Raw genomic sequence first — 14,778 nt, 5'->3', positions numbered from 1 at the left:
TACAATGAAGCAGGATGTATACTTACATTAAATGCTCTAAAATGCAAGAAAATAATTATTACGTTTCAATGACCGCTTCCATATGTTGTCTGTATCATGAGTAACGTTCCGCATTGTTACTGAACATTTTCTAAACAATAGTTTGCAAGAAAAATGACTTTTCGATGAATTATGAAAGAATTCATCGAAAAATTTTCGGTGAATTATGAAAGAATTCATCGAAAAATTTTCGGTGAATTGTTTTTTCGATGAATTGCATTTTCGACGAATTGTCGTTCGAGGAATTGGTCATTCGATGAATTGCCTTTTCGACGAATTGCCATTCGTTAAATTATTGTTCGGTGAATTGTTTATTCGGCGAATTGCATTTTCAATGAATTGTCTTTCGATTAACTGTTTTTCGATGAATTTGCCTGTAACCCTCTACCTCACACCATACGCTCTCAAAATCATTTGTCTCACTTCCTTCCAAATTCTCCACTCTTAGAGGACATAGATCATCACTTATCATAAGCAGTACCCCACCACCACGCTTTCCCCTCCTATCCTGACGAAAAATGCTATACCCAGCGACTTCTATTCCTGTTGTTATATCCCCTTCTGTCAACCACGTCTCAGTGATCGCAATAATTTTTGTCCAGGCTGATGCTATCTGCGCCACCAATTCCTCTCCCTTATTCCGGATACTCCTGGCATTAGTATAAAGCATATAAATGCCATTGTTTCTATACCCAGCATTATCCCTTCTAGACTCCACTGGGCTCAGTGTTACCTGACATTGTCTCCCTTCTCCCAAGTATCCATTCCCACAAGAGGCTACCCCTACTATCATCCTCCCTGGGACACACTGACTCGTTCAGAACAGCAATCTCTCCAGATGCCTACGTCCTTCCTCATTCAAATGTAAATGGTCTCTCGCATACAATTCCTCTCTTTCCTCAAACGCACTCCAAGCATCCACATATACCAGTCCTCTCTTGTCACACATTCTCGCTATTATGCCATTCAATATCACCGCTCTTCTGCTCAGCTCATCATTATCATACCTAGGCAACACGCACACTATTTTTCCTCTCTCTGTCTTCTTCCGTACAGTCTCAAGCAAAAATCTCATATCTCTCGCTGCCCGACTTACATTACCACTCAAGTCATTCGTTCCTACCATCACAATCATCTCATCCACCCTTTCACCTCTCTTAATTGCCATAGCCACCCTTTCTATTGTTCCTCCTGGCAAACACTCCTCACGCATCCTATCTTGAACACCACGGATCATTGAGTCGCCATACATTATACCTCTTACCATTCCCTCGCTCCTATTGTTTCCATTCTCTCCTCTTCTTTCATTCCCATACCTCTCTCTTCTACTGTTTCCATTCTCTCCTCTTCTAGCACTCCCATACATCTCTCTCTCCTACTGTTTCCATTTTCTCCACTTCTAGCACTTCCATATCCCTCTCTCATTCTGTCTCTCCTACTACTGTTTCCATCCTCTCGTCTTCTAGCATTCCCATACCTCTCTCTCATTCCATCTCTCCTACCATTTCCATTCTCTCCTCTTCTAGCACTTCCATATCCCTCTCTCATTCTGTCTCTCCTACTACTGTTTCCATCCTCTCGTCTTCTAGCATTCCCATACCTCTCTCTCATTCCATCTCTCCTACCATTTCCATTCTCTCCTCTTCTAGCACTTCCATATCTCTCTCTCATTCCGTCTCTCCTACTGTTTCCATCCTCTCGTCTGCTAGCATTCCCATACCTCTCTCTCATTCCCTCTCTTCTACTGTTTCCATTCTCTCCTCTTCTAGCACCCCCATACCTCTCACTCATACTCCCTAAATTCTCTCTCTCTCCTACTCTGATTCGCCTTGCATTTATCTCTTATTCTCATGTTATGTTTATGTTATGTTTATGTTTATGTTATGTTAAACATTTAAGCAAAATTCCTCTGTATTATCTTTTTATAGATAGGTATTATGAGTGCTCTGCTCCAGTCATCTGGAATTATACCTGCAAACCATGTCTTATGAATTATGCAGTGCATCCACTGTGTAAAACTTTTATACCTCCATGTATGAGCATTGTTTGAATATAATCTACTCCAGTTGCTTTTCCACATTTAAGGTGTGTGAATACCAGTGTGCTATCACTACTCATTTAATTTAACAAGCTTTCAGTATATTTCCTCCAGAAATCCAGAATATCTTGAGTTTTGATATTTTCTTTATTATCTTTGATGTCTTTTCCTAACCTTATTTTTCTTAACAGCTTCCAGAACATTTTGCCAACTTCATGATATTTATCTTCTATATTTTTACCAGTCTTTCCATGACTTTTTGTTAACTGCTTTTACATAGCTCATACATTTTTCTTTGCATTTTTAAAAGGTTTCTGCTGATTTAATTTATAAGAACTTTCGATTAGCTATCTTCTTTTCCATGACTGCCTCTTTAACATCCTGAGTACTGATTTTTCTGTCTTTGTCTAGATAGAAAAAGCAATATTCACCACATGCTTTCTTGGCCGAATCAGTCAGTTTTCTTGCTTGCCACTTAGTCTCCAAGGTTTGATTCGCATCTTCAAACTCTTTCATTTATTATTGAATAATTTTGTTTATTTGAGTCTGCAGTTCACCATTGAAAACTGCTCGATTTTGATTCTTTTTAAAACTTTCTTACAAACTTTTCTTTCCATTATGATATTTGGTTTCATCTGGCTCAAAACTAAATGTTTATTTAGTTTTGAGCTGGATGAAATCTGGATCAAATCTGACTCTAATTCACCGGATTAGAAATATTAATCACTTACTATTTCTAATCCCATGAATGACATTCTTGTGTCCTGAACCATTCTATGTGAATTTGTGCACATCTTTATGTTGGAGCATGTTAGTGATATTTAGTACTTGTCTCAAACAGAAGTGTAGCAGAAACTTATTGTTATTATTAGTTTTCCTTTTCCTCCAGATTTTTTTTAAAGCATTGCTGTATGTCTGGTATTCATTTCCTAGTCTCCAACAAGGACCAACTTTTTCTTTATATCATATGCTTTCTCTAATTATTCAAAAACATCTCCACTTCTTTCTTAGTAGAACTCTGCAAAATCATAGGAGCAAATAAGGTTCATTGTCCACTTTCCCCATTTTGAAATGTGCCCATATAACTACTTGAAAATGCCCTGCCAGGGAAGAAGTTTTCTTTTTCTTTAGTGTTGAATGCTAAAGCTACTCCTTCCTTTCCCTGATCTGTATTGCCTGAATATTTATCTTTTATTTATTATTTAGTAGAATCTCATCTGTTTGTCTTCTTTGTCACACATATACTGTTTTTGAATTGTAACACAATAGGTTTTAATTTATTTTATTAGGGTACAGAACTACCTCCTTTAGTTCCACTTATGACTTCACCCCCATCTTTAGTAACGGATGCTAAGCTTCATTTATTATGGCCACAACCTCAAAAAATAGTACAGACAGAAGGAAGCTGTTTTGTGCCTCCGAAGAAATTTATTGTATATATTGTACATTCTAGTGATGAAGGTAAGAAACACATAGATAAAAGTGTCAAAAGAAAGTATCATTTTGTATAGCATTTTTTAAATTGATTTTTAGTAAAAAATATAAATTTTTTTATGCATTTTTCACTCAACTGGAAAAGATTTGAAGTTTTATTCCATCTAATGACTGTAATGCTAAAAAGATGTAATTTTCAAGAAAATTTAAAGAAAAAAGTGTAGAGTTAGAAAATTGGTGTGAAGATAGTTTATAAGTTTAACAGCTAAAAGGTTTAGAAGAAATGGTACAAAGTGTAAATGATACCTGTCTGGTGGGATTGTTTGCGGGTGATTAGATTTGTGAGAGAGAGAGAGAGAGATCTAATAATGACTTCATACATCACTTAAAACAAGTCATTGCTTTTGGTTGAGAGAACCACATAAGTGAATGATGGTGGCAAATTCCTTCATACAATGTGAAAGGAAGTTTCTTCAACATAGGACATCATGGTTTTATCCCAATTGATGAGGAGATTTGTTTGAAGAATGATAAGCAAATCCTGATTTTTCTTCTCTTCTATATGGCATATCACTGATATGATCGTTTCTGAAATTTTACCTATGTGAGGTAGTCCAAAGAGAAGTAATTCTGTAAACATTGGAATGTTTATAGACAGAGTTATTCTTTTTTGCAGATCAAAGGAGGTTAGATATGATTTGAATGGGTCTAGAAGCAGTTTTGATATTATGACTTTTAAGTGGGGTAAATTTTTGATAAAGAGATTTGTAATGTATGCAATGGAAACAATCTCTATCATGAATATCAGGATTTTCTGTAGTGGAGAAATGAAAATAGTATTTGTCTGTCTGACAGTGCTTCTTGAATGAATAGTTGAAGGACAAACTAATTGAGCAGAAAGTAAAGGTCTTTTTTTGTGTTCTTCATCTTTTAAACTGGACGCTACTTATTTTTTTTATTTTATTGCGTGAATTTTGTCTACTTTTTTTGTGATGGACTGTGAAGAGATGAGACGTGAAGAAAGCATCTGGTGTGAGTAGGCTTTCAGTAAATAGCTAATGAAATTCTGTCTCCTGGTGTTTTTGAGATTAGGACATCAAGAAAGCATAGTTTGTCTTCATTCCACGATTCTAATGTGAAATGAGTTTTTGGATGAAAGATTTAGAAAGTTATTTAAATCTTAAATATCATGTCTCCAGATAATAAAAATATCATTGACATATCTCCACCAAATGGCAGGTTTTAGGTTGGCTAAAGAATGCAATTTTTTTTCCAAAGTTTTCTATGAATAGATCTGCAATAAAGGGAGGAGGGAAGACCTCATCAGAGAGAGAGAAAGATAGAGAGACTGTATGTATACACAGACAAGGAGACTCTCTGTCACCCAAAATCTTTACAGCAGTCCTTCAAGAAATATTTAATAATATAAACTAGACAAACCTTGGTATAAAAATTAATAACAGAAACTTAACACACCTAAGATATCCAGATGAGATCATAATTTTTGCAAACACTCCAGAAGACCTTAATATAAAGATAGATATCGTGAAAGCACAGAAAAGTTGGTCTAAAAATAAACAGAGCAAAAACTAAAATCATGTTTAATCATTTTGTAACACCCAAAAACAATAATAGAAAACAATTTCTTGGAAAGAGTCTCTTCATATACATATTTAGGTCATCTCATTGATCTAAACTGTGGACTCCAAAAGGAAATAAATAGAAGAGTTCAACTTGCCTGGATTGCATTCAGAAAATTGAAAAGCATTTTTCAAAACAATGATGTTTCACTCTGTTTAAAAAGGAAGACATTTAACCAATGTTTACTTCCAGTCATCACATATGGTTGTGAAACTTGGTCTCTAACAAAAGCACTGACAAATAAACTAGCAATAACTCAAAGAAAAATGGAGAGGCAGATGCTAAGCATCACATTAAAAGATAAGAAGCAAAACACCTGGATAAGAAACCAGAGTCGTATCACTGACATCATTCTCACCTAAAATGGAAATGGAGTGGACATCTATCCAGAAGAGAAGACGAGCGATGGAAAAGGGAAATGAGGGAAAAAGAAGGGAAATGATGTCAAGGATGTCCTAAAAGAAGGTGGAGTGATGAGTTGTCAAATTATATTGAGAAAAAAAAAAATATATATATATATATTGAGAAAAATAATATATATATATATATATATATATCCTTGCAAACCTATATACCGTTTATTCCAGCATACAAGTCGACCTGGCATATAAGTCGATATTGGAATTTTTTGAGTTTATTTGAGTTTTTATAGTATACTCATCGTATAAGTCGACTTGAAAAATTTCTTTAAAAATAAAAATTATCACAGTTTTTAAGTAAAATGTTTATACAGGCATCAACCACTATAATCATAACTTCCTTTTTAGTCCTTCCATTCTTTGTTTTAGCAAAAGATATAAAATACCTAGTTGACAAAAGAAATTTTATTTTGTATTGACCAGTTGACCAATAGTGAACTAAAATGCAATGGCTCCTTTTAAAAGAATGAAATATGATGCGAGTTTTAAGTGCAAAGTGATTAAATTTGCAAAAGAAAATACTAGCTGTGTTGCTGCACGTCAGTTCGGAGTAAATGAAAAACTAGTTTGCGATTGGAGAAAAAATGAAACTTTAATAATGAAAGTGCCAAAAAAATAACTGTGCATTATGGAAAGGAATTTGTAAGTGGCCTATTCTGGAAAATAATGTTGCGGATTGGGTTCGAGAAAATTGCCAAAATGGGCTCATTATAACGAGAAATAATATTTGTTTATTTGCTTTGAAGTGGAGCAAAGCAAATTAAAAGGACAGTGAAAACTTCAAAGCTACAGTGAGTTGGTGTAGCCGGTTTATGGAAAGGAAAAATTTAGTGCTTCGAAAACCAGATACAGTAATAAAATCTTTTAAAAAATGTGCTATATCTAACAAATTAGATGGCTCGGAAGATGATTTTATTTACAATGATGACGAAATTAATGCTAAATCTGATGGAGAAAATGAATACAATTTATATGACGATATACTGGAAGAAATTACAGAACCAGAGTACAATGAACTTTTCATACATTCAGACAGTGAAAATTAAATTTTAATTATGTAGTTACCTACCTATTTTCTTTTGTAAATAAATAATTATGTAACATGTAAATAATTTTTTCTGTAAATAAATTTGATATGAGTTGAAATATTTTTACTTATTTACTCTTTTTGTATATTGCTAATAAATTTAACAGAGTATGATACGTGCTAGTTTTTTCTTGGAAAGCAATCAATTTTGACCCGGCGTATAAGTCGACTTTTCAATGCTGAAAAGTCGACTTATACGCCGGAATATACGGTATATAGGCTTGCAAGGATATGTCACATCACAAAATGGAAATATTTAACATTTCTGAACAGAATGGACCAAGTTCTTCATGAAGGAATCAGTGTGTCTGATGCAGCCGTCCACTAATCCTGCAAGATGTTTGATAAAAAAAAAAAAAAAAAAAGTCACTATCCAGACCGGTTTCAACCTTTATTGAGGTCTCATCAGTGGGAGCCAGACCCAGAGGTTGAAGTAATGCAGAATTTATAGTTTCATATACGAGTTGCTTGTAGTATTCATGACAAATGTCACATCATCTTTGATTGCCTTCAGAATTATGATGTCTGTTTTCTCTTAAATTGTGAGGTGCTTTCCTCCTTTCTAAATTAGTTATGCTGCTTTTTGGCATGGAAGATAATGAAAGCACCTAACATATATTATAATATAATATTATATTACCTAAATTAGTGATGTTGCTTTTTGGCATGGAAGATGATGAAAGAAACAACATTGTGAACCTAATATTATTTGCATTATTCTGTGGAAGACGACAAAGAGCCTTTTTTATTCTGCACAAAATATGCCAGTTTTTGGGGTATAATGAGCAGGATAGCAAAATTGAAGCTTTTTTTTTTTTTTAAATGCTGTTTTCATTCTTGGATAAAAGATAATAGTTTGAGATATTAATCATTATCTTTTCATCTGGTAAGGAAATTTTTTCTTTAGTTGGTTTTGCAAGGGTTAAAAATGAGGTTCTGTGAATGGTTTAGGATATCAGTATTTTCCCATAGATGAGCACTTATTAAGTTGTTGGATGAAAATGAAAATCCAACTTGTGAATAGCATTGATTTTGTAAATGAAACCTTTCCCAGAAGAGATTGAGAGAAGCCTTCTGAAATATGTTTCAATTTTTTTGATTGAACATGTTGTTTATCTAAAAACCTCACAATAATTTAATTGCCTTTACATGGTTTTGAAAAGCAAGATGACTTAAAAGAGAAGTTTTTACATTTGTATTTTTCCAGGATGTGAACTTGACATTTCCTTATCAAAATTTTTCATGTTTAACAACAGAACTTCTCTTCACTATCCATCATAAAGAAATAGGAATCATGCCTTAAAAAAATTAGCAGTTTCCATTTTAAAAGAGTATAGAGAAAAAGAACTCCAATATCTACTCAACTAGTTTGTCCTTAATTCAAGGAATACTGTACAAAATTATTATTTTCTAATCTTCCACCACAAAAAAATTCTGACATTCATTATAGAGACTTCATGCATTCCATTCAGAAATCTCTCTCTCAAAATCTCTATTCTACTTAAAAGTTATAACATCAGAGCTGTTTCTGAACCAATAATCCAAATCATAAGTAACCTCCTTTGATCTTCAAAAGACAGTAACTCTTTCTATAAACAATGAGGTGTTTACAGAATTTATTGTCCTTGTGGTGTGTCTTACATAGATGAGACTTGCAGAAGTTCTGAAATAAGAAAAAAAGAATATTTCGGCAATATATTGTTCAGAAGAAAAGAAAAATCAGGATTTATCATTCTTTCAACACATCTCATGTCATCGACTGGAATGACATGATTTGTTAATCATTGAAGAAAACCGTGTCTTGAAGAAAACTCTCTTTCATGTTGTATCAACAGGAATCCATCACCATCATTCTAAGAGTTTATGCAGAACTACAAAGCTGGTGATTATGACAAACTTAGTAGGAAACTTGGAGCAGTGCCATGGCATAAGAAACTACATGGAATGAATGTCATTAGTGCATGGGAAGGCAGTATCAGAGTGCATACCCAAGGTCAGGAGGATAAGCCAAGTAGGGATTAAGTGGATGACTAGCAATATAAAGCAGGAGCTGCAAAAAAAGAAAGCATTGTTGAAGGAATATAAACAACAAGGTGATCAACATGCCCATGAACAGTATAAAGCACAAGCAAGAAGGGTAACTAGTTGGCAAGGAAGGTTAAATCAGATTTTGAGAGAAAATTAGCTAAGCAGGCCAAAATAAATCCAAAAGTTTTTTTTTTTTTTTTTTTTTTTTTTTTTTTGCTACATAGCAAGTAAGAGAAAGAATGATTATGGAAAGATAACTTTACTCAGTGCTGATGGTAAGACAGTGACAGAAGCAGAAGAAATAGTTTCAGCTACTATGTGATTACTTCGCAAAGGTATGAGGGGGGGACTAGAAAGTTCTGATAAACATCCAGAACAAAAATGATATCAAAGCAACTGATATAACCACAAGAAAGAACATACATGGATATAAAAATATAAGAACATAAGTTATCTTCATAATCATGCTATAGTATGTTCTTTCTTGTGGTTATATCAGTTGCTTTAATATCGTTTTTGTTCTAGATGTTTATCAGAACTTTCCAGACCCTCCCTCCTCATATATCATCCAGGTGGTGACAGAGACTGATGTGAGCATTGAGGTAGATGAACTGCAAGTACTCAGTGTATTGAAAAATATCAATGTGAATATAGCAGTGGGCCTGGATAGTATGTTTGCTTATGTGTTACAAGAATGTGCAAGTAGACCGATAGTGCCTCTGATGAAGTTGTTTAATCTAAGTCTCAGCTCTGGCAAGGTTCCAAGTGAGTGGAAAGAAAGTAAGATAGTTCCATTACATAAAGGTGGCTCCAAGATGGAAGTAGCAAATTACAAACCAATTAATATCTCTAGAGTGGTGGTTAAAGTACTGGAAAAGTTGGTTAAAAGTAAAATTCAGAAATGGATGGATAGGAATATATGATACTCTATAAGGGGTAGCATGGATCTGTAAAAGAGAAGTCATGCCTCAGTAATTTATTCACATTTCATAATAGGGTGACTGCAGAACTGGATAAAGAAAATGGCTACACTATGACACTGCTGAACTTTGCAAAGGCATTTGACAGAATACCACATGGAAAATTATTACATAAGTTGGAGCAAATGGTAATGGATATGAGGCTGGTGGCATGGATAGGATGAGGTGGCTGATAGACATCAGAGGATGGTGTATGGTGGAGTGGAATCAAGGCAAATGAAGGTGATTAGTGGAGCACCCCAGAGCTCTGTACTAGGTGTTCATTACTCATTAATTTTTATATTAATGATATGGCAGAAGATATGAATGGAGACATTCAATTGTTTACCAATGATGCAAAACTAGAGAGAGAGAGCAGTAGTTGATAAAGGTGATGTAGATATCTTACAAGGTGATTTAAATAAATTGGCAGTATGGGCAAAGGACAATGGTTGTTAATTCAGTGTTGTAAAATGTAAAGTAATGCACTTCAGGATGAAAAGGTTACACACTTTGTATCATAATTGATGGTACTAGTTTACAGGAAATTGATGAGGCATGGGATCTGGGAGGGGGAAGGAAATGATGACAGATAGAGTTGAAATTCAGAGGATATATTGTAAGAATTGGCACAATAGCTCAGAGGATTACTTGGATGCTGAAAATTACATTGACAAGTAAAGATAGGGAGGTTATTATTCCTCTTTATAAGGCTGCGATTTGGACACACATTGACTACTGTGCACAGATTTGGTCACCTGTGTTTCTTGGGGATCGGGAAGTTGTGAATAGGATTCAGAGACAAGTGACTAAGCTGGTGACAGGTCTGTGGAATGTTTCCTATGAGGATAGATTGAAGGTGTGTGTGTGTATGGGTCGCAGAGTTTAACTGACAGGTTGAGGAGGGGGGTATGATAGAAACTTATAGGTTACTAAAGGGATACTATAAGATTGACATAGAAGAAATTTTTCAATAAATGGGGAGCAAAGGGAAAACAAGGGGTCACACTTGGAAGCGCTCTAAGAGTGTGGTTAGTAAGGGTGTGTAGACTAGGTTTTTTTCTTGCAGAGTGGTGAATGAGTGTAATGGGTTGCCAGAGGTAGTTGGTTGTGAGCGCCCCAATAGCGAATAGGTTTAAGGAAATCAGTGCTGGCTCTAGGGGGTCCTGACGCTCCAATGCAAATTTTAAGTTGAGTGCCCCTTTTTTTTTAATGCACTTAAAATTTAAAGGTTAAAATCAAGCCACATATTTTTATGTAAAATTGTGTACTTTGAAAATTACATATATTAACTGGCCAGGATGTCTATATACATCCAGCGAAATCTGGATACGATGCATGCTATTTGTTGAAAGAACATGGATAAGTAAAATTTGGCCATCGTGTCCAATAGAAGGTGTGATAATCCTTCACACTGAAGAGAAAACTTAACCAGATTATCTCGTGATCATAGCTGTGATCGTGATCTATGCTGGGTAACTGGACTTTTATTTATATTGGAGATACTAAAAATGTAGAAATTATTTTTATTTTTGTTTTCTTCTTTTATTGTACAATTTTTAATGACAGGATAAAATAAGAGATCCCTGCATACTTTCTTCACTTAAATATTACATTATCTTTGAGAACCAATGTCATTTTTAATTTTTTGTGCTAATTTTGTCTAATCGCTTAGCCGACAGTACATTTTATTTATTCTCAAACCTAATACAAGATAATCAAATACAAATAAGATTAAATCATAGCTATCATATATGAGAGAGATAAACCAAGGGGTCTGATGGGGATGTCCCCTCTCAGCAACTCTTTTTAATATTTACCTAAATGGAATAAAAATTTCCATCAAGGTATTAAACTTTCTCCTACTGTGAACTTAAACACTCTCCTTTTTGCCGACGGCCAAATAATAATTACAAATTCTGAAGATAACTTACAGAAAGCTATTCTAGATCTAAATGAGATAGCCAGAGATTATGGTATGATAAGCCTCTCCGTAGCGCAATTGGAAGAACGACAGTACATTGCACCCTTCGATTAGAAAAGGCCTAATTCGATTCTTATCGTGACAGGAGGAATCTTTATATGGACTTTTTCAATTGAAGGTGAGTTAGCCGATCTCATACAGAGGTAGCAGGGTTTTTTCTCCTGGAAACTCAGGTTTTTCATCCCACATACAGACAAATCGGCCCTTCAGTACACACACAATTTACAGACAAAAAAAATACTAGCTGTGGTGGTGGTAGTTGTGGGCAATGGATGGTGTTGATGTGGGTGATTGATAGTAGAGGTTCTGTGTAGTAGTGGAGACGGAGAGTTGTACAGTAGGTGTCCTCCCGCGATGAGTCTTTGGACTCCTTGGAGGTGTCACGAATAATAACAATATCAACAGAAAAATCAAAAACTATGGCCTTTAAAGGACAAGATCCAGTAAGAACTAAAATAGTAATAGATAACAAGATCTTAGAACAGGTGAATTCATTTAACTACCTAGGATTATGATCACATTTGAAAATGAAAAAGATATAAACCTAAAAATTGCAAAATATTTAAAAATAGCAGGTGTAATTAACCCTATATTTAAACCAAACTTAGTTCAAAAACAAACCAGACTTAAAGTATACAATACATTAGCCCTACCAGTCTTATTGTATGGAAGTGAAATCTGGACAGTAAAACAAAAAGACAAACAAAGATTAATAACAGCAAAAATGAAGTTTATGAGAAAAACTGCAAAGTATACGTATACTCTATTTGATCACAAAAGAAATGAAGAAATTATGAAAAAATTAAACCAATAATCAGTAATAGAAAAAATTCAAAAATATAAACATAAATGGATTGAACACGTTCAAAGAATGAAAATAGAAAGATTGCTCAAACAAGCCTTAAAGTACAAGCCATTAGGAAAAAGAAAACCAGGATGTCCTCTTAAAAGATTCAACGATGACTTCTAACGCCGGAATAGGCCACGATAGGTCTAAATCCTTGATATGCATGATGATGATAAATACAAGATAATTATTCGAAATATTTCGAAAAAAAAAAAAAAACGGGTTTTTAACATTGTGGATTAAGTTATTTTTATTTTTGCTCAAAATACTCCACAGATTGCCTGAAGGATGCACTTTGACGACTTTGCTTTATAGATAATCATATGAACATTTTTAATCATATCAAATGTGAAGTGTACATACTGTGTAAAGTGTGAAATACGAAAATAGAAGAAAGTAGATATCTATAATTTGGTTGCTATGAGCAGTCATGGCAGCAGGAGGGGTTAGAATACTTCAAAACAAACAAACTTTTAATCAGTTCTGTATAGGACATGTATCAGATAATTTCATCATATCATATATATATATATATATATATATATATATATATATATTTATTTATTTATTTATTTATTTTGCCTCCATCCACGAAAGATTATTTTACAATGGTAAAGAAACAGCATCTTTATTATTGAAATGAGCACTCTAGAAATAACAATTTGTTTCATTTTTCAATTGCCAGTTTATTTGAAATACTGAATATAATTTTGTGATATTTTAAAATAGCCTTGAATCTGTATAACTGAGAGGAGACCTCCACATAGCCTTTAAAGGAATGCGGAGAACTGACTAGGGTGCTTCTGACCTAATGTCCAATCCTCACCTTCTCGTGGTGCACCCTGTTGGGTATATACTTGGATACTGAACAAACGAGGATGGGCTGGCAATTTGGGATTTAGCCGACCAAATTGTATTCTTATTGGTTAAACCAAAATAAAATATGATGGTACAACATGATAAAATTTTGCCAGCTTGGGCGTCACCCGGTTAAACAAGGCCCCTGTTGTTTTCACCAGGGAACTAGGGTGAACAGCAGAAAGTCAGCTACTGGAACAAATCTGAAAACACACCCCAACTCAACATCACCAGAGTTAAAGATCAGTACTATCAACATAAGAAGCCTGAATGGCAAACAAAGTAGCTAGCTGAGGAAATAGATAAGTACCAGATCGACATAATAGGGGTGACTGAAACAAAAAAAAAAAACTGGTAAGATCTTTCTGAGCAATAAATACAAAATGTTATATTCAGGCAATGACAATCAAGGAAAAGAAGGAGTAGCCATAGTATTTAACACAAAATACGAGGCTAATCTTCTGGAATGGCAGTCAGTCTCAAGTAGAGTAATGTGGGCAAATATGAGAATGAGGAACTGGACAATGAGACTTATTTGTGCCTATGGTCCCACAGAAGGTTCTACTAAGGTAGTAGTGGAGGAATTTTTTGAGGCTTTAGAAAAAGCAACTGACACAATGAAAAAGGAAAAGTTGGTCCTTGTTGGGGATCTAAATAGCAGAATAGGAAATGATTGTGAGACATACAAAAATATTTTAGGAAAATTTGGAGAAAAGAGCAAAGCTAATAATAATGGCAAATATTTGTTGGATTTCTGCTCAGGACATGGACTGGTTATTACTAGCACAATATTCCAACATAAAAATATGCACAAATTCACATGGAGAGAAGAGGCAAGGGATAAGAAAAGTCTCATTGACTATGATATTGTTGATAGTGATGTTTTTCTCCCTGGTGCAGGACACCAGAGTGTACAGAGGATTTGAAATTGGAAGCAATCATTATTTAGTCTTGAGCAGGATAAAATTGAATTTCATATTGAAAAGAAGAACATGTAAGAAAGTTTTAAAGTGAATAAAAGTTGAGCAGCTCTCAGATGTGAACTGTAGACTAAAATACACAAAGATTATTGAAGAAAAAATGAAAGAGTCTGAGAACAGGAATCAAACCTTGGAGATTCACTGGCAAACTATGAAGAAAACATTGATTGATTCTGCCAGAGAGGCATGTGGTGAGGTTGTCTGCAAGGATAAAAAAAATCACAACTCCTTGGTGGACACAGGAAGTTAAAGAGGCAGTGAAGAAAAAGAAGAAAGCATATCAAAGGTTCATGGCAAATAATTCAGCTTGTGCTCTTAGAGAATACAGAGACAAATGCAAGAATGCTAAATGCTGTGTAAAACTAGCTAAACAAAAGTCATGGGAGGACTTTGGCAAGAATATAGAAAATAAATATCAAGAAGGTGGCAAAATATTCTGGAGGTTGTTGAAGAAGCTTAGGAAT

The 14,778-nt window shown here is 34.4% G+C and overlaps 1 protein-coding gene across 3 annotated transcripts in view; it reads left to right on the top strand.

Annotated features, from left to right (window-relative positions):
* The window catches only part of LOC150097647 (uncharacterized), a 219,192-nt gene that overhangs the window by 26,944 nt on the left and 177,470 nt on the right, over positions 1 to 14,778 (top strand). For all 3 annotated transcript variants that reach the window (XM_090407258.1, XM_090407257.1, XM_090407259.1), the window contains exon 4: positions 3,367 to 3,538. In XM_090407258.1, coding sequence (XP_090263384.1) covers positions 3,367 to 3,538 — 172 coding nt within the window. The remainder of the gene's footprint in view (positions 1 to 3,366; positions 3,539 to 14,778) is intronic.

Source organism: Typopeltis vanoorti, chromosome 17, assembly GCF_054136105.1.
Source record: "Typopeltis vanoorti isolate ZY-2024b chromosome 17, IOZ_Tvanoo_1.0, whole genome shotgun sequence".
In the NCBI taxonomy this organism is placed as follows: domain Eukaryota; kingdom Metazoa; phylum Arthropoda; class Arachnida; order Uropygi; family Thelyphonidae; genus Typopeltis; species Typopeltis vanoorti.
Note: the sequence above shows the minus strand (reverse complement) of the source record. Positions and strands in the feature narration are given on the sequence as shown.